The 20,112-nt window shown below is 41.3% G+C and overlaps 1 protein-coding gene across 1 annotated transcript; it reads right to left on the reverse strand.

Annotated features, from left to right (window-relative positions):
* Positions 1-140: 140 nt before the first annotated feature.
* On the reverse strand, positions 141-19,527 carry Ppm1g (protein phosphatase, Mg2+/Mn2+ dependent 1G). Its single transcript, XM_046441503.2, has 10 exons — positions 19,228-19,527; positions 5,592-5,661; positions 4,594-4,679; positions 4,211-4,343; positions 3,149-3,564; positions 2,448-2,609; positions 1,896-2,130; positions 1,380-1,509; positions 1,050-1,152; positions 141-752 (listed from the first exon to the last, which is right to left on the reverse strand). The coding sequence occupies exons 1-10, from the start codon at positions 19,345-19,347 to the stop codon at positions 549-551; spliced, it is 1,659 nt and encodes a 552-aa protein (XP_046297459.1). The 5' UTR covers positions 19,348-19,527; the 3' UTR covers positions 141-548.
* Positions 19,528-20,112: the final 585 nt, after the last annotated feature.

Genomic DNA, 20,112 nt, shown 5'->3' on the forward strand with positions numbered 1-20,112 from the left:
TAACGCCCGGCCCCTGTTCCCCCTACCCATGCGCGCGACACACAAGCACGCGCGCAAACAGGGAGGAGCTCGCTAGATGCTCCGGGTGCGGCCATGTCTCAGGCCACGGCAGCAGGAAAAAAAGGACACCAAGGGCACAATTAGGTTTTGGCCTTTAGTCTGAAAAAGTGTTGATTGAAAGTGTACAACAGAGAGCGGGTGCAAGCGGCTGGGGGCCATGGCGCCGCCAATAAAAAAGAATGTCCTTAAATAAAGTGTTCACAGAGTAAAAACCAGAACCGCCAGTCCTTCCCTCCAACACAACATGAGCACAGGCACAGAACCGGTGATGAGCCCGAAGGAGCAAGGAGGCTGGGGAGGACAGCAGAGGCTCCCGGACTGCTGTGCGGAGGGAGAGCCCTCTTTGGAACAGGCTGGCCGAGGAAAGCTACCCAGCTCCCCCTGCACACCTCATACCCACTGCTAAGGCTAAAGGAAAAAGACAAAACTCAGTCTCAGGTCCGGAGGGCTCAGAAAACAGTCTAGATGGGCAGGGATCTAGATGACTGCTAGTCCCGCTTGGCCTTCTTCTTGTCACTGTTGCCATTCTCTTCTGATCCCTCAACAGAGAGCACCTCCTCAAGTTTCCGCTTGCCACTCTCTGGCTGAAGCTCTGCTGTGTTTCGGGGCTTGAAGCAAATGATGATGCAGGTCATGTTGTCACACCCTGTACCATCCCCAGAAGTGTCTGGTGCCAGGCACTGATCCAGCAGCTACAAAAGGGATGGGGCAACTCAGCCACAGGATTTGAACACCTTCCTGGGAACTTACAATCCCACAAGAGAGCTGGCACTGCTAAGACTAAGGTGCCAGAAGGAATGGAAAGGACAATAGATGTCATGAGGTATAAAGCTAAGTCAGGGACGTGAGGGAAGGTAGAACTTTCTAGTCAGGATCTGGTGCCTATCAGTAATTAATAGTTCTCCCAGGGTCTGGTCTTAGCCCAAGTGAAAAAAAGAAAACCTTGGCTGTGCAGATCAGCACCTTCTCTTCTCCACCCTTAGACTCACCTCTTCCACGATAGATGACAATAACCGAAGCTCCCCATTTTCATCACGCTGGCTGATCTTTGATTGAATAAAGTCTACAACTTCCTGGCTGCTCATCACATTCCTGGGGTCAAAAACAATAGTCAAAATCTTCTTTGATCCCACCAAGGCAGAGTAGAGGAGTATGGACAGAGGCCAAGACCCAAACTAATGTCTACAACTAAAGAAATTCTCCTCAGCTCTGCCTTGTCTTGGTCTTGACTCACCGAGAGATCTCCTTACAGCAGCTCTGAACCCTACAGAAGTATCGCTGCAGAAAGAGCATGTGGAGGGCATTCTGCCAGTGCTCACCAGATTCCATCACAGGCAATGACCATAAATTCATGGTCATCTGTGAGAGTCAACACCTTGATGTCTGGAAGGGCTGAAATCATCTGTTCCTCAGGTGGCAGGTTCTTGTTTCTCTTGTAGAAATGGTCTCCTAAAGGAAAAAAGGGTTGGCTGGCATGTAATTTGAATACTTTCCACAAACTTGTGTTTTGAATATTAAACCTTGTCATTACCATTCATTGTTTTCATAGTTCTACAATCCAGTGAAATGGAGAACTGGGTTCTAGTTTTTCTAGTTTCAGCCTTATGGTTGCTGAACTCTTAATTCTCACTTGTCTTTTTCATCATCCAGAAAGTATCAAGATAATGATATCTCCCTTAGCTATTTCACAAAGAAAAATTTAAGGACAGAGGTAGAAGATGTGAAACTACTTTGAAAGATCCAATGGCTATGAAGATTAAATAAAGTTCCCTACTAGGTAGTCTGAGACTGAAAACAAAACCCCAGAAGTCTTTCCCCAGTTTCTTGGTCCTTACCAATAGCTCTGGAGAGGTTCAGGCCCCCATTGACTCGTCCATCCATGGTGACCTTGCCACCAGCATTCTTGATGCGTGCTAGTTCCACTTCATCCTCTGGTTTGTGATCATAGGACATATCTAAAGCTTTGCCAGCCTCAGACACCACACAGCGAGAGTCTCCTGCATTGGCTACAATCAACTGCTTGCCTCGTATGAGAGCCACCACCGCTGTCGTGCCACTGTCAGAGCCAGGCTTAAGAGGAAGAAAGGAAGCATTATTGGAGCTTTAGAACGACAGTCCCTCCTTGGTGCACTCCTGGCCAGTCACCTATGCTATGGAGCTTTAATAAACAGGAGAAGCACAGATTTCATCTCTCCAGAGATAGCAACATGTTCCCTCCCCTTTTTTAGATAATTCTGCCCAAAAGATTTTACTACCTAGTTCCCCTTGAAGAATAAATCCACTTGACCACAACTGAAGATATCAAAGACATCATCTCAAAATAAATATTAGAGGATCTGCATCTGCCTCTTGGCTTTTCCAGACTCACTGGTCCCCTCCCCACACACCTCCTCTTTGCCTTCCATCCCAGGCACCATCATTTCTTCTTCTTCCTCCTCCTCCTCCTCTTCTTCATCATCATCATCCTCTTCAGCCTCCTCAGTGTCATCTTCTTCTTCCTCATTTTCTGCCTCCTCACTGCTGTAGCCATCCTCTTCTTCACTACATTCCTGCCAGGAGGAGGATCCCAGGCTGCTGAACTGGGATGATGCCCTGCCCCCCCTACCCCCACTCATACACAAAACACCAAGAGGCCCTAACTCCACATAGACCCTCAAAACACTGAGAAATACAACTGTATGATCAAGCAAATCTGTGGGGGAGAGGGGGCCCTCAGATGAATGTAACTGATATCCTGAAGTATACTCAAGCAGTCACCACCAAGAAGCCCTAGGAAAGGCCAGGGCTGCCAAAAAGCACCTTCCAGGCAATATGGCCAGAATATAAATTATCCAGAGAAGGAAACACCTAAATATCCAAAGTAACAACTACCTTCTTGTTTTCTCTAGGAGATAGACTCTGAAAGGCCAGAACTAGATCTTTCTTTTATAGTATCAACAAAGGAAGAGATAAGAGGGCTAATGGTACATGCCTTCAAGGGTAAAGCTTAGAATACAGTGGGTCTTGGGGGAAGAGTTGAAAGCTACAATGGTAATCGAACAAGCCCTCTCTTTGACTTCATCATCTGCCTGCCCTCACAGGCCCTTACCTCACTGTCTTCCTCTTCCTCCTCCGCCTCATCTGACTCATCCTCACTGTCCTCAAAGAACTTGGACTTAGCAACTCGAGGCAGCTTGTCAGAGGCTGAAGAGCAGGAAGGCCCAGCCTCACCAGTGGGAGTGCCAGGCTCACCAACTTGGCCTGCCTCAGTCCCACGTTCGGAGTTGGAGGAAAGGCCTGTGTGGGCCTTGGCTGTGGGGCCATTTTCCTGTGATGGAGTTTCCCTAGATGGGTCCTCAGGTCCTGCCTCCCCATTGAGGCCCTGGGACCCTGGTTCCTCGCTTGTCCCAGCTCCAGATTTGCTGTGGGGAGGGCCCTTGTGACAGTTCTGCCCGTAGCGTGTCAGCAGTTCTTCAATAGTCATGGTAGCCTCTTCATGCAGCAATGCAGCCTCCTCATTGTCCACTGCAGGGAAGAGGCTATATCAGAGCCCCCATGCCAGACTTCTCATGGGATAAGTCTCTCTCACTACACCAAGATATCCTCACAGCCTGAATTTCAACTTCCCCACAACCTCCCACTCCTGAGGCTCCTTTCACTTATCAGGTCTCAGAAGAACATCTCCTAGCTTCCTTCTCCTCCACAGACCTCTTTTGGTCTTTGTCTTTTATCTGCTTCTTAGTCAAGGGAATACTAGTTACTGTATTTCCCCTCTCATTTTCGTTTGTTATTATTAAGCTGAAACCCCTACTATTCTGTCTGAGAACCCAATAAGCCCACGATGCTACTTTAGGCCTAGAGTCCAGGCTTAATTACTGGCTACTGGGGCTAATGATTACTCCAGTCTTAGAAAAAAGGTCACATAAATAACAACAGGAACCATGAAGACCCATCACAATGCCAAAAGATAATGTATATAAAAATGCTTAGAATTATGATACTAAGCACAACAAGATTAATTCTCTCCCTCCTTTTCAAAACCACATGTAGAACAGGAGAACACCATAGGGTTCTTCATTGTGAGGACTCCCCAGATCCCTAGGAAGCCATTCTCTCTCAGAATTGATAATAAAATGCTAATTTCCTTTCAAACAGAGTATGCCACACTCACCATCATCTTCATCAGCTACTTTTTCTTTTTCATCTTCATCCTCAGTGGGTCTCCCAGCAATCTGTGCCAACTCCTTAATGACTTCCTCAGTGGTCAATTTGGCATCAATAGCCAAGAAGGCATCTTCTAAAGCCTGAATATAAGCAAAATGGTATGAGGCAAGTACACACTGGGAGACACCCACAGACATATAAAATAATTCAGAGACCTGGGAATAAGAAGGCAGACTGAATAAGACCCAAGTGGGAAAAAACTTCCTTTAGGTAGGCACATAATTCTTTAAATAAGCAACAGGTAGAAGTCAAAGAGAAAGGGAAAGCCAAGGGTTAGAAAACGAGGAAAAATCCATACAAGTGGCAAATGAACAGTGTAAGAAGACAGACCTTCTGTAGCTTGCCTTCCTTATAGGCCTTCTGATCTTTGATGATATCAGGAAGATATTTGGCACAGTACAAGGCAACTTCCTCCCCTAGAAGAAAGGTTAGGTTATCCAAAGTACTGCTTACCAAACACAAAGTGATATAAGTCACACATGATGGCACTTGCCTATGATCAAACTACTTGGGAGGCTGAGGCAGAAGGATTGCAAGTTTGAGACCAGCTGGGGCAACTTATAAGATCCTATCTCAAAATAAAAAAAGGCTGGGGGATGTGGCTCAGTGGTATAGCACTTTCCTAGCATGTGCTAGGCTCTGGGTTCAATCCCCAGTACTACCACCAAAAAGAAAAAAAAAAAGTGAGCCAGGCACAGTGGCACACACCTGTAATCCCAGTGACTCAGGAGGCTGAGGCAGGAGGATCGCAAGTTCCAGGCCAACCTCAGCAACTTAGCAAGGCCCTGTCTCAAAATAAAAAATAAAAAGGACTAGAGATGTAGCTCAGTGGTAAAGTTCCCCTGGGTTCAATCCCCAGTACCAAAAAATTTATTTTAAAAAATATATATTTATATACCATACTAAAGTAAACTACAAGGGTAGAGGGGAACCAACATCTTAGCAAACCTAAAACCCATTTGAAGAACAACGTTTGGGAAGTTCTGACACAGAAAATGAATTTCACCAACACTGCTCTCAGGGGTACATTAATATAGCCCCTGTCTTTTCTTACCTGTACACTTATCTTCAGTTAAAAAAAAAAAAAAGATAAATGATAATTTAGGAAGAGGATATTTAGATGAATTCAAGAGTAGGTATATTATTAACCAAACAAATACCCTATATGGGGAAAGGAAATGGCAGGGGAAAAAAACACCAGGCAAGAAATGTTATCAGGGTTAGAACCCTGGAAATAAAAAATATAAAAAGCTCTTCTTGCCAAGTCAGTCTGCAAGTCTGGGAATTGGTGATCCTACAATGTTACCAATATGATCTGCTAAAGTTACCTCCATGTCCATCGTAGACAGAGAACATGGCTGTCTCACTATCCAATTCAGGTATACAGTTGTGAGCATCCTAGGAAAAGAACATAATCAGCATGTCTCAAGATCAAAGAATATTCTTCCTCATAAACCTCAGATCATAAAAATTGCCTTTACATCTTATATCATGAACCTGGCTGGCCTAAATGGCCTAGGAAGAAGGAAGATGTAATGATAAAACAAGAATACAAAAGAGAGATTGGGAAGGAGGAAAAGTATGGAAGGGGAAACAAAGGAAGGGAAACAGAATCAGATCACTGTTTCTACAATCTAGCAGCCTCTGCCTAAGAGATCACAGTCCAAATAAGAGAATATTTAGCTCCTCTAACCAAGACCTAACCATTTTGGATTTGTGAGAATTATAGGAAGAATCAGGGGGGAAAAAAAAAGAATATTTAAAGTTATTTCCAGACTCATTCTTTGAGAAATCAGTGACCTTCAAGGAAGAAAATATTAAGTCAGCAAAAACAGACAAGGCCTTACCAACTGAAAAGTTTCTAAGAGAATCCTAAAACACTAAAAGTCAAATAACTAGAAATTAAAGCTATACACATACTTACACACACACACACACACACACACAGAGTTATCAAACTGTTTTGCTGGACATAGTGGCACAGGCCTATAATCCCAGCAATTCAAGAGGCTGAGTCAGAAGGATCACAAGTTTAAGGTTTGCCTCAGCAACTTAGCAAAACCGTGTCTCAAAAATTCAAAAAACGAAAAACTATACTATGTTTAGTCCTTGTCAACTAGAATTTATAACACCCCCTACCTTCAGCCTTTCCACCTCCTACCCTTGGGTATACCACCTAAAGAGAAGCTGGTAATGGCCTTGCCACACTAATGTTTTGTTGGAAGGCAAAGTTGGATGAAATTCTAAGATCTACATAAAAGTATGGGGCAGCTTACTTTGCCCTTTCCTGAAAACAATCCAACCAGGCTGGAATATGGCTCAATGACAGAGTCTTGCCTAGCATGTATGAGGCTCTGGTTTAATCCCCAGCACCACTTAAAAATAAAAAAAAAAAGGTAAAGAGTTCACAATATATTGTGATAAAAAGAAAAAAAAATTAAAGGTATCTGTATGTGTATATCAGCATGGAAGCTCATATATCAAACAATGGAGAATAAGATTTTGGTAATAATTATTATTTTCTACTTTTCAACATGTGTTTTCAGCTTTTTGTAAAATAAGCCACACTGTTCCATTATAAATAATCGTAAAATGAACCTATGAACTGGCCTTGAATCACCATTCTACTACATACGATTGGTTATCCCTTAGTATCCATGTCAGACTGATTTCAGGATCCCTTATGGATACCAGAATCTGTAGATGTGCAAGTCCTTTATACAAAATGGCACAGGGGATGGGGTTATGGTTCAGCAGTAGAGTGCTCGCCTAGCACATGTGAGGCCCTGGGTTCAATCCTCAGTAGCACATTAAATAAAATAAAGATATTGTGTCCAACTACAACTAAAAAATAAATATTAAAAAAATGGCACATAATTTGCATATAGCCCATACACAACCTCCTGTTTACTTTAAATCATTTCTACATTACCTATACTAACAATGTAAATGCTATGTAAATAGTTGTTATACATGTTCAGTACAACCACATTTTTTTCTGAATATTTTTGATCTAAGATTGGTTGAATCCACAGATGCAGAACCTATGGATATGGAGGACAAACTATTCTGTATGATCTCTGGCCAGCTATCTGTGGTGTGCCTTAATTTTACTCTCTGTAATATAGAATAACAACATCTGCATTTCTTATGTTATTGTAGGATTGTTGTGAGGATGATCAAAAAAACATGTAAAAACCTTCTTAAACTGGAACTTGCTTTTAAAATATATATCCTACTTTGAAATTTAGCACCTGGTTCACAATTTTTTCTCTACCATTTTTCTCAAAGAGAAATGACCACAATCAAGATTCATCTTATATAGAAATTTTCTCACTTCCTAGAACTATTCCACATTACTCTCTCTTTTACTTCTTGGTGAGGTTTTATTTTTTAATTTTTAGTTGTAGACGGCATAATACCCTTATTTTTATTTATTTTTATGTGGTGCAGAGGATCGAACTCAGTGCCTCACACATGCTAGGCAAGTGCTCTATCACTGAGCTATAACCCCAGCCCTCTTGGTGAGATTTTAATCTATATTCTCACTTGGAACAATTCCATCTTCTCAGAGCACTTCAATTTCCCTTCACATCTGTGTTTATGACCTTTACCCTTGGCTTTCTCTGTCTCTTTCTGAGCCAGAGCCAAGTACTTCAACACTGTCACTTAGCAATCTACAATAACCCCACCAACTGCTTTCTTTACCCTTGAATCAGAAGGTATTAATCACTAAATATTACTACTCATAAAATGCATGAGATCATGTTGACTGTGACCACCACTTCTAGTCAACATTTTTTCTTATTCTGTAGTGACTCTTAGTATACACAGCCAGTTGCAAACTTTTCCCACTCCACTGAAGTTCAATGGTATTATACTCCAGAACTACCTCATCTTCCCCATTCTACCTCAAAGCTACTTTGTAGATTTATCTAGCCTATCATTTACCTCTGGCTCCTCTCTTCCTAGATTAACATTTTATACCTCTAATCTAAAATTTTTTTAGTCAAGATCTTACTTTATGAGAAGGTAATAATCATAACAGTAATCCAAATAGCCCTTTGGCCTTGGATTCTAGGAGAAACTGTGGTTATATATCTCCAATTGCCTTTTTCTACAGGAAATCTCTTCTCTACTTCAAAGTTCCTATAAACTCAGAACTCAAACCAGTTCTTTCTCTACAGCTCTTCTTCCTTCCAGTGGATGGGGGTAATACCTAATAACAGTTATCCTTAACTTCCTGGCTGTCATTCACCATTCATCACTGAGACTTCTGAATTTTCCTTGATAGATTTCATCACATAGTTTCTGAATTACTTTCCTTTAAGGCACTTAAGCATGTTCCTATCCATTTTATAAACTAATCTCTTAATTCCCAAACACTCCCCAACTACTGCTTTCTTGACACTGACACTCTCTTCCCTCCCCAGCAAAGTAGAAAGCAAGTCTACCTAGTCATTTCCTCCTATCCCTCCAAATATTTTCTTCTCCCATTTTTCTATTATACTCTTTTCTTACATCACCACCTCCAAGAGACCTTTCCAAATCACACAAAAAAGCATTAGTATTTCTTGCCTCTCCCAAAAATGAGCATTCAGTAGATGCTACCTTGTATTGTCAGCTAATATTCCATGGGGGAGAGAAGGAGTCCTAAGTCCAAAACTGGATTTAAATCAACGTGAAAGCAAAGGCTATATTTTAAATCTATAACTCTGGGGCCCTTATACCACTGCAATACAGCAGACTTTCTATCTCTGCCCAGGATGGGGCCATAGTTTAGGTATGGTTTGCTGCCCAGAAGTTCATACTGAAGGCTTAGACCCAGTATAGTGGTAAACCTTAAAGAGGTGGAGTCTAGTGGAAGGTAATTCGGTCATGGGGCTCCATTCTTATGAACATTAATGCTGGCTTGCAGGAGTGGGTCAAATCTGGTAGGAGTATATTAGTTCGTACAAGATTGGGTTGTCATAAAAAGAGGGAGCCTAGCTAGCCTCTCTGATCTCTTTATTCCTGTCTTGCCAAATGATCTCTTCTACTTGTGCTCCTGCAAGCTGCCTCACCAGAGCCAGGCAATTCAAGCACCATGGTCATGAACTCTATAACTGTGAATTAAATAAACCTCTTTCTGTGTGTGGAGAAGGGTACTAGGGATTGAACCCAGGGTGCATGCTAAGCAAGTGCTCCACTATGAGTTACATCCCTAGCTGTCCTTTAAATTTTTATTTTGAGAAAGAATCTTGCTAAGTTGCCCAGGCTGGCCTTGAACTTGCAGTCCTCCTCTCAGCCTCCTGAGTAGGTAGGATTACAGCCAATGCACCTGGGTAGATCTTTCTTTATAAAGTATCCAACTCCAGGTATTTTGTTGTAGTAACACAAAATGGACTAAGACAGATGATGAGTTCTCAACTGTCCTAGGACAACTACCTTAATGAGGCCCGCCCCTTCATTTCCTAGATATATCCTTACACAATAACCACTATGATGGTCTAGAAGAGACTCACCTGAGTCAAGGCTATTAGGCCTGGCCTTGATGAATCATATCCCACAGCCCTTCTAATCTCCTATGCAACTAAACATCCAGGTTATATTCCCTAATGCCAATCTCCTCAAGTTACAAAAAAAAAAAAATGCTCCTGTTTTCTCAGAATCAACCACTTTGATTTATGACACATACATTTATCTAATCTTTACATATCAAGATAAAAGACTTGAAGACAGTTGGAAAGGGAACTACGTTTTTGATTTAAAAAGTCTTCCAAAAAAAAGTTATGTGAGGGCTGGGTTTGTACTGTTCGGCCCTCAAAAAAAAAAAAAAAAAAAAAAAAAGAAAAGAAAAGAAAAAAGTAACAACAATTGTTAGTGAGGATGTGGAAAAATTGGAACTTTTGGAAACTGTTGGTAGGAATGCAAATTGGAACAGCTCCTGCTGAAAACATTGTGGCAGCTCCTCAAAAAATTAAAAATAGAATTATATTATGATGCAGCAATTCCACTTCTGGGTAGTAACCCCCCCCCCCCCAATTTGAAAATGATATCAAAAAGATTTTCTACACCCGTGTTCATAGCAGCTTTATTCACGAGCCAAAAAGCAAAGGCAGCCCAAGTGTCCAACAACAGATATGGACAAAATATGACATAGACATGTAATGGAGATTATTCAGTCTTTGTTTTTTGGTACTAGGGATCGAACCTGGGGGCCCTTAGCAACATCCCCAGCCCTTTTTATATTTTATTTTGAGGCAGGGCCTCACTAAGTTGCTCAGGACCTTGCTAAATTATTGATTCTGAAATTGTGATCCTCCTGCCTCGGCTCCTGAGCAACTAGGATTACAGGTGTGTGCCACTGCACCTGGCTCTCATTCAGTCCTAAAAAGGAAGGAAATTCTGACACAGGCCACAATCTGGTCAAACCTTAAAGAGAATATGCTATATGAAATCAACCAGCACAAAAAGACAAATACTGTACAATTCCACTTATATGAGGTAGTTAGAAAGTCAAAATCACAGACACACAAAGTAGAATGATGGTTGCCAGTGGCTCAGGAAAATGGGAAAGGGGAATCATTTAATGCGTACAGTTTCAGTCTTGCAAGACAAAAAGTTTTGGAGATTGGCTGCACAATATCAATGTACTTAACACTACTAAACTGCATATTTTTTTAAGTAATGAAGGTGCAAATTTTGTTATGTATATTTTTACCACAATTTTAAAAAAACTAGCCAGGCCAGGTGATGCAAGCCAGTAATCTCAGCAACTCAGGAGGCTAAAGCAGGAGGATCATAAGTTCAAGGTCAACCTCAGCACCTTAGCAAGACCCTATCTTAAAATAAGAAATAAAAAGGGCTGGAGAAGAAGCTCTGTGGTAAAATGTCCCATGGGTTCAATCCCCAGGACCAAACAAACAAAACCTTTTAACAAAGAAAAGCCTACTCAGATAGCTTCATTGGTGAATTCTTCCAGATTAAAAATAATAATAATAATAATCATTAATATAGTTGGCTCTCTACATCTACAGGTTCCATATCCCTGGATTCAAATGACTGTGAACCAGAAAACTATTCAGAGAAAAAAAATTTCATCTGTACTGAATATATGTAGACTTACTATATTAGGTATTATAAGCAATTTAGAGGTGATATTTTGGTATCGACAGCAGCTCCTGGAATATATCCCTTTTGTGAATATCAAAGGACAACTATAGCAGTTCTTCCAAAACAGAAAAGGAGGCAACACTTTTCAATTCATTCTATGAGGCCAAATTATCCGGATATCAAAACCAAACAAACATATCATAAGAAAACTATAGACCAATATCTCTTATGAATATAAACATAGAAATTCTCATCAAAATAGTAGCAAACCAAATCCAGGAACACTTAAAAAGGATTACACACAATGACCAAGTAGAATATGTAAGGTTGGTTTAACATCCAAGAATTAATATATATCATATCAACAGAATAAAGAAGAAAACCACATAATCTCTCTTTTTGGCAGTTCTAGGAATGGAACAACCCCTCCCCTCCGCAACACACACACACACACACACACACACACACACACACACACGGGCACTCTACCGCTGAGCTATATCCCTAGCCCTTATCATTTTTCATTTTGAGGGTCTCATTAACTTTCAGAGGTGGCTCCAGAACTTGCAGCAATCCTGCCTCAACCTCCCTGAGTCACTAGGATTACCACATCATCATCTCAACAGGTAAAAAAATTTGACAAAATTCAATGCTCACTCATCACAGGAGAATAAAAGGGAATAAAAGAGGACTTTTTCAGCCTGTTAAAAAGAGTTCATCTACAGAAGCCCATAGTTAACACACTAGCAAAAACTTTCCCCCTAAGATCAAGAATTTTATCAAGGATGTCAGACTTTCACCACTGTACTTGGAGGTCCTAACAAGGGCAATTTGGAAAGAAAAATAAAAAGCATTTATTTAGATTGAAAAGAAGAAAGTAAAAGTATTTGCAGATAACATGATCTTGCATAGAAAAAAAAACCAGGAAATCATGTAAAATCAACTATTAGAATTAATAAATAAGTTCAGCAAAGTTTCAGAACATAAAATCAATATACAAAACTCAATTGTGTATCTATCCACTAGCAATGAACAATCCAAGAGGTTAAAAAGCAAATTTATTTATATAATAGATCTGAAAAATCTAACCAAAAGATCAAAACACCAAGAAATAAATTTATATGGGCTGGAGTTGTAACTCAGTGGTAGCGTGCTTGCCTAGCATGTGTGAGGCCCTGGGTTCAATTCTCAGCACCACATATAGATAAGTAAATAAATAAAGGTCTATCAGCAACTAAAAAATATCTTATTTTTTAATTTTTAAAAATATTTATTTATTTATTATGTATCTTTAGTTTTAGGTGGACTCATTATTTTGTTTTTATATAGTGCTAAGGATCAAACCCACGCATGCTAGGCAAGCACACTACCACTGAGCCACAACCCTAGCCCAACTAAAAAATATTTTTAAAAAAGAAAGAAAGAAAGTTATATCCATCACCACAAAAAGGGAGGGGTTAAATTTAACAAAAGAAATAAACATGAACTCTGAAAACTATAAAGCATTGCTGAAAAAATTACAGATCTAAATAAATGAAAAAACAGTTCATGTTTATGAACTGGAAGACAATATTACTAAGACAATAATACTACCCAATTGATCTACAGATTCAGTAGAGTATGTCAAAACTCCAGGTACCTTTTTGAAAAACTGACAAGCAAATACTATTGACATGAAAATGTAAGGAACCCAAAAAAGAAGAAACAAAAATAAATTTGGAACACTCATACTTCCCAACTTCAAAACTTTCTACAAAGACACAATGATCAAGATTGTGTGGAATTTGCATAAAGCCATATAGATCAATGAAACTGAATTGAAAGTCCAGAAATAAGCCCTCATATATTTATAGTTGATTGATCTTTTGACAGTGATGCCTCTAAAATCCAAAGAGGAAAAATAAGTCTTTTTACCAAACAATGCTGAGACAACTAGATATCCACGTGGGGGGCGGGGGCAGTTGGATCACTTACTTACGCCATCCGCAAAAATTAAATCAAAACAAGATCATAGTTGTAAATGTAAGAACCAATAATACAAAACCGTTGGGAGAAAACCTAAGAATAAATTTTTGTGACTTTGGTTTAGGCAAAGCTTTTTTTTAGATATATATACCAAAAGTACATAAGACAAGGTGGGGGGAACAGTTAAGTTGGGCTACATCAAAATTTAAAACTTCTGTGCTTCAAAGGACACTATTGAGAAAATGAAAAGGCGATCCAAAAAATGGAAGAAATATTTGCAAATCATACACTTGAGACTTGTAACCAGATATACTCTTACACCTCAATCCAATTAAAAATGAACAAAGACCTGTAATCTCAGCAACTCGGGAGGCTGAGGCAGGAAGACCAAAAGTTCAAAGCCAGCCTCTGCAACTTAGCGAGTCCTTAAGCAACTCAGCGAGACCTGTCTCTGAATAAAATATAAAAAAGGGCTGGGAATGTGGCTCAGTGGTTAAGCACCCCTGGATTCAATCTCTGGTACCAAAAAAAAAAAAAAAAAAGGGACAAAAATCTAAATAGACATTTCTCCAAGGGAGCTATACAAATGGCCAATAGGCACACTAAAAAACAATGCTCAAACATCAAAACCACAATGAGATTTCACTTTATATGCACTAGAGTAGCTATTATAAAAAGACAAGTATAGGTGAACATGGAAAAAATGGCACACTCATATATTACTGGTGGGAATATAAAATGGGGCTGGCCACTTTGGAAGTTTAGTAGTACCTCAAAATGTTAAATGTGTGCTTACTACATGGCTGTCAAAGGGGTAAAAAAATGAATTTTTTCTCCTTATTTACTCTACAAGGCAAAATAATTGTGACCTGAAGGTTTTTCCCACTTACCAAGCAAGTAGTCCTTAGGCAGTAGACATTAGCTGAGTGTTCTCTAAATCACCTCAATTCTGACACTGTCTACCTAGATGGAGATGGCATCAGATCCCTCAGGGTGAGGGCACAGTCCTACAAAATTGCCCCCCACTCCTAAAACCAATCACAAACCCCAGGTTGTTTTACTTGTGCTTCAGATAAACTGGCAAAAAATCTAATTTTCTACTCTCCCTTCCTTGGATTAAAATAATTTGCTAAAGTGGCTCACAGACCTCAAGGAAACACTTATATTTGCTGGTTTATTATGAAAGATAATACAAAGAGAACTTGTGGCACAGTGATGCACATCTATAATCACAGCAACTTGGGAGGCTGAGGTAGGAGGATCACAAGTATGAAGTCTGCCTCAGCAACTTAACAAGATCCTGTCTCAAAATAAGAAAGAAAAAGGACTGGGGACTAGCTCAGTGGTAAAAGCTCCTGGATTCAAGCCCCAGCATTAAAAAGAGAAAAAAAGGGGCTGGGGTTGTGGCTCAGTGGTAGTGCGCTCGCCTAACATGTGCAAGGCCCTGGGTTCGATCCTCAGCACCACATAAAAATAAATAAAATAAAGCCATTGTATCCAACTACAACTAAAAAATATTTTTTAAAAAATAGATGAAAATATGTATAAGACACTGATGTGGGAAGGTGAGCATGCCACCTTCAAGAATCTCACATTCAGGTACTCAGAAGCTCCCCAAAGCTCTCCTTTCAGTTTGTTGTTGTTGTTGTTATTTTTAAGAGAGAGAGAAAGAATTTTTTTTAATATTTATTTTTTAGTTCTCGGCGGACACAACATCTTTGTTTGTATGTGGTGCTGAGGATCAAACCCGGGACACACGCATGCCAGGCGAGCGCGCTACCCCTTGAGCCACCTCCCCAGCCCTCCTTTCAGTTTTTAATGGAAGTTTCATTATATGGGCACTGTTGATTAAATCACTGGCCAAGGGTGCTCAACCTGGGGCTGGGGAGGTGGCTCAAGCGGTAGCGCGCTCGCCTGGCATGCGTGCGGCCTGGGTTTGATCCTCTGCACCACATACAAAAAAAGATGTTGTGTCCGCCGAGAACTAAAAAAATAAATAAATATTTAAAAAAAAAAAAAAGGGTGCTCAACCTAAGTGGTAGTAGCTCTACTTGGAGGGTAGTCACCAGTCAATTCATTAGCATATAAAGTCACTTTGGTGACTTTAAAGATTTTAATGGTTATATGTCAGGAGACAGGAAAAGACCAAATATATATTCCACAATATTACACCCGGCAATTCCAGTCTTAGGTGTATACCCAAAAGAAATGAAGATATATTTTCACAAAAATTTACTCATTAATGTTCATAATATCATTACTCCTAATGGCCAAAATATGGAAATCCAAATGTCTCAACTGTCATATGGATTAAAAAAATTATGTACACACATGCAGATACGGTGGTGTATACCTATAATCCCAGCAGTTTGGGAGGCTGAAGCAAGAGAATCACAAGTTCAAAGCCAGCCTTAGCAACTTAGGGAGGTCCTAAGCAACTTAGTGAGAATGAATATATATATGGCAGGACTGGGTATGTGGCTCAGTGGTTAAGCACCCCTGGATCCAATCCCAAGGGAAAAAAAAAAAAATTACACATGAACACACACACCCACACCCACACAGTAATATTATTCAGCAATAAAAAAATGAAGTACTAATCAAATCATGATACAACATTGACAAACCTTAAAATGCTTAGTAAAAGCAGTCAAGTATTAAAAGTACATATTGCTGGGTGTGGAGACACAGGCCTATAATCCCAGCAAGCAGCTCAGGAGGGTGAGGCAGGAGGATAGCAAGTTCAAAGCCAGCCTCAGCAACTTAGGGAGGTTCTAGGCAACTTAACCAATGGCACTGATTTCAATTCCTGGTACCAAAAAAAAAAAAAAAAAAGGGCTGGGAACATGGCTCAGTGGTTAAGCACCCTTGGGGGTTCACTTCCCAATATCCAAAAATAAATTTTAAAATTAAATAAAAAACAATAAAGCACATATTTATCATTCCTTTTAGATAAATGTTTAGAATAGGTAAATCCACAACAGTCTACAGAAAGCCATCAAACATCACGGATGTTTTAGATTTACTTCCAAAGATTTGTTTCCAGAGAGCACAAATGTTAAGAGCAGCTTCGGGGACTGGGGATGTGGCTCAAGTGGTAGTGCACTCGCCTGGCATGTGTGCGGCCTGGGTTCGATCCTCAGCACCACATACAAATAAAGATGTTGTGTCCCCCGAAAACTAAAAAATAAATATTAAAAATTCTATCTCTCTTGCTCGCTCTTTAAAAAAAAAAAAAGAGCAGCTTGGGAAGCTGAGGCAGGAAGATCAAAGTTCAAAGACAACCTCAGCAATTTAGGAGAGCCTGTCTCAAAAATAAAAAGGACTGGCGATGTAGCTCAGTGGCAAAGACCCTGGGTTCAATTCCAGGTACCAAAACCAAGAACAACAAAGACTCACTCCAGCCCATATAAATTTTTGTTCTTTTTGTTAGATTTTGCAGATCTATTATATAAATAGATTTGTTTTTCTAACCTCTTGGATTGTTCATTGCTAACGGATAGATACACAATTGAGTTTTGTATATTGATTTTATTTCCTGCAACCTTGTTGCACTTATTTATTAATTCTAACAGTTGATTTTACAAGATTTCTTGGGATTTTTTTTCTATGCAAGATCAAGAAGGGATGGAGAGAAGCAGAAAACACATAATGCCAGCTATGGATGGCTGCCTCAAGAAAAGATGTAAAACAGTTCTAATACTGAATCTATGCATCAGTCAGAATATTAGAAACCTTTGTAAGGTGTACTGGTATGATAATTTTACCTTAACTAACTCATTAGGACCAATATATACAGTAAACAGACTTAATTAGTGGAATTAAGTTTCTATAAGTTAGTAAGAAACGGAGCACACTGTATGTATGGTTAAAACCATTGAGCTATATCCCCAACTCAAAAGTATACTTTCTGAAGAAAAGATTCACTTAAAAGGATACAAGTCATAGTTATTTTCTTACAATACCAAAGAAACTATGTTATACTTTAGGGAGAGAGAAAAGGAAGCCAGAACAGGATCTCAAATGACTTCAAAAGAACATAATTAGGTATATTTAACTATTCAAACAAGGGTGGGTTCAGAAATATCACATTAGAAGATTTAATGCCATAGGTTAACCCTCAGAAGGAAGACTAGGATCCAAGAAACAGTCTAACAAGATCTCTCTCTACTCACCAGGAGAAACAAAAACAAATAGAAATGGCCAGCAGAGAAGCTGAAGCACAGAAACCCTGGGCACAGGACCTAGAAACAGAATATCCATGCAACTCAATTCATAAGGAAAACTAGGGGGGTGGGAGGGAAAGAGCTCCAAAGAAATGGAAAAACCATTTCCATTCCACAGAAGGAAGTGGAAAACTTGAAGAAAAAGCCTTGCTGAGGATATTCATCATGAATCTCAAACAGAAAATGCCATAGAAATGGAACTTGCAGACTTCCCACCCAAACCTCAGCCTTACATTTAGGCTTTCCCTTTTAAGCTTTATCTGGACACTTTAACTCAATTACATTTACCAAGCACCCCCTTATACTGTGCTGGCTGGGAAATATGAATTTTATGCTTCAGTCTGTCACATATGATGTCTAGTAAGTGGCTTGAACAATTTTGATCCTTTAGACTCTTTCCACCAAGGCACAAGTGTCCTAATCTTTCTGGGACTCAATTTCCTGGCTGTAAAATGTGGCAACCAAACCAGATGGGAAGAACTATAGGATTCCCTCCATTCTTGAAATTTTATACCTAATGACAGAACTATTATCAAAGTCTATGTGGGTATAAAATTTTGAGTCCAAGAACAAACCATTTAAGTCCACACTGTCATTCCAGAGCTAACCACAGGGAGGAGCGAGGGACTTGGAAAAAAATTCCCAAGGGAGTTGGTATTTGACTATTACCTGAAAACTAGTAAATCAATTCCAGAGAGAGAGCATTTCTCTAGCCCCTCTACCTAGACCTCACAATGCGCTCCACAAAGGTATGGATTGTCCGTCTTTCTCCCCCTTCGTTTCTACCAGTTTTTCCTGTTCTTTGTAATTTGACATCCATTTCTCCAACACTACTCTTTTTTACGTTTCATTTTTCCAAAGTGAAATTTTCTTAAAAAGAAAGAAAGAAAATTTGTTTTCAGTAGGTCGTGACGAAAAAAAAAATTAAATAATTTAAAATCAAAGAAACTGAACTATAACAAATGCAGGCAAACGACAAGTACTGAATAAGTTTTAGAGAAATCCCGAGAAAAAGAAAATTCCCAAGAGTAATAAAAAAGTAAGTCTAGTGATTGACATAATTTGTTTTCCAAAGGTCCTAAAAGGCACCCAAAACAGAGTACAAAAAAGTGACAAGTCTTGGAGGTCAAGCTGAGTGTCTGAAATTAACGTGCGATGCCCAAGGCCAGGCGATTTAGGTGTTAATAATGAGAGACTTTTGCCCGGCTTCCTTTCACTGTCAAGTTCCTCGCCCAAAGAGGCCTCCACATCACATATTTTAAAAATAAAAAATAAAGTCATTCCCATCTATTTGGCTCTTCCTGGAAAAACAAACGAATAAAGAGTCCCTCTTTCCATCTTTACTCTAACACAAATCCTCACACCACTCATGAGCCTGGAAGGCTGGGTGGCACGAGAGGATGGCGCGAAGACGTGGGAGAGAGGGCAGTTCAGTGAGCGGAAGGTGCCTCTCCCCACATGGCAGAGCCCTTGCCTCCATTGGCCACCGGTCCACGGTCCCCAAGCACGGAGGTCCCTCTCGGCCCCGATCTTACGCGCGCTACCGCTCCCCAAACTGCCGCGGCCGCAGACTCTCGACTGGAGACCCTTTCCCGAGGAGGACCCCATCTCCCCGACTCCCTTTCTCCGTCTGGTTCCCCCCGTGCAGCGGCCAGCCTATGGGCCCCTGCCGCCTCACCTCCATGGAGACGCGCCAGCCTTGCATGGCGGAGAAGCCATAGGGCAGCGGAAGGCGCGGGGCGCCGACCCCGTCCCCAGAACACTTCACCGTGTTGGGCTGGGAAAGGTAGGCACCCATGGCGGCGGCTGGCCGGCGGCCTCGGGGACAGGCGAATGGGGCGCGACCCGAGCCGGCGCTGGAGCCGGAGCCCCGGGGTCGCGCGTGGCAGAAGCGGGCCCGGTTGCGGGGCCGACGCAGGGTGCCGGTGAAAAGCGCGAGGCCGGCCAGGAGGCGGTAACGGGACGGGAGTAGTGGGGGAGCGGAAGCGGAAACGGCCCCGCTCCAGACCCCGCCCGGCCGGCGCGGCGCGGCGCGGCGCTGCAGGCAGTCATTTCCTTAGCAACTCGCCCCGCCCGCGGGAACAACGGCCCTCCCAACCGTCGCTCCCGCGAGACTAGCGCGGCCACGCCCGCCAACGGCCGCGGCCCGCCTCCCGCGGTTAGGGGAGGGTGGCTTGTCTCATCTAGCTGCCACCCAGTTGCCCCCCGCCTTGTTCCCTGTCTTGGCCCCTCGGCGTTTTATGTGAAGCTTCTTTGTGTCTGATGCGGCGCTTCCGGTCCGTCCTGCAGCGTTATCAGCCTTGTGGTCCCCGCCCCTGCGCCTTCAGCCTCGGCAAACCCCGCCCGATTCGGTTCAATTAAAGTTGACTAGTATTTGCTCCGAGCTTACGCGGTTTGGGGCCAGGCCCTGTGTAAAGCCTTTATGAGAAGAATGTGAGTCTTCTGACAAAGGAAGATGAAGACCTCGATCTGTGTCATAATTCGAGTTAATACAATATAAAAATATTTGGTGCAGACCTCTGGGTGAGAAGAGATCAAAGAAGGGAGGAGGAGCTGTTCCTTG

The sequence above is a fragment of the Marmota monax genome, unplaced genomic scaffold, assembly GCF_021218885.2.
Source record: "Marmota monax isolate L192 unplaced genomic scaffold, Marmota_monax_Labrador192_F-V1.1 WCK01_AAM20220418_F8-fsc00010, whole genome shotgun sequence".
In the NCBI taxonomy this organism is placed as follows: Eukaryota; Metazoa; Chordata; class Mammalia; order Rodentia; family Sciuridae; genus Marmota; species Marmota monax.

Bases quoted from the DNA above. Each gene is read 5' to 3' on its own strand.
- Ppm1g (XM_046441503.2), bottom strand. From the start codon at position 19,347: ATGGGTGCCTACCTTTCCCAGCCCAACACGGTGAAGTGTTCTGGGGAC. The intron at 4,344-4,593 runs GTCTGTCTTCTT...GCTTATATTCAG, and splicing joins AGGAAGGCAAGCTACAGAAG to GCTTTAGAAGATGCCTTCTT. The intron at 753-1,049 runs GTGAGTCTAAGG...TCCCTTTTGTAG, and splicing joins TGTCATCTATCGTGGAAGAG to CTGCTGGATCAGTGCCTGGC.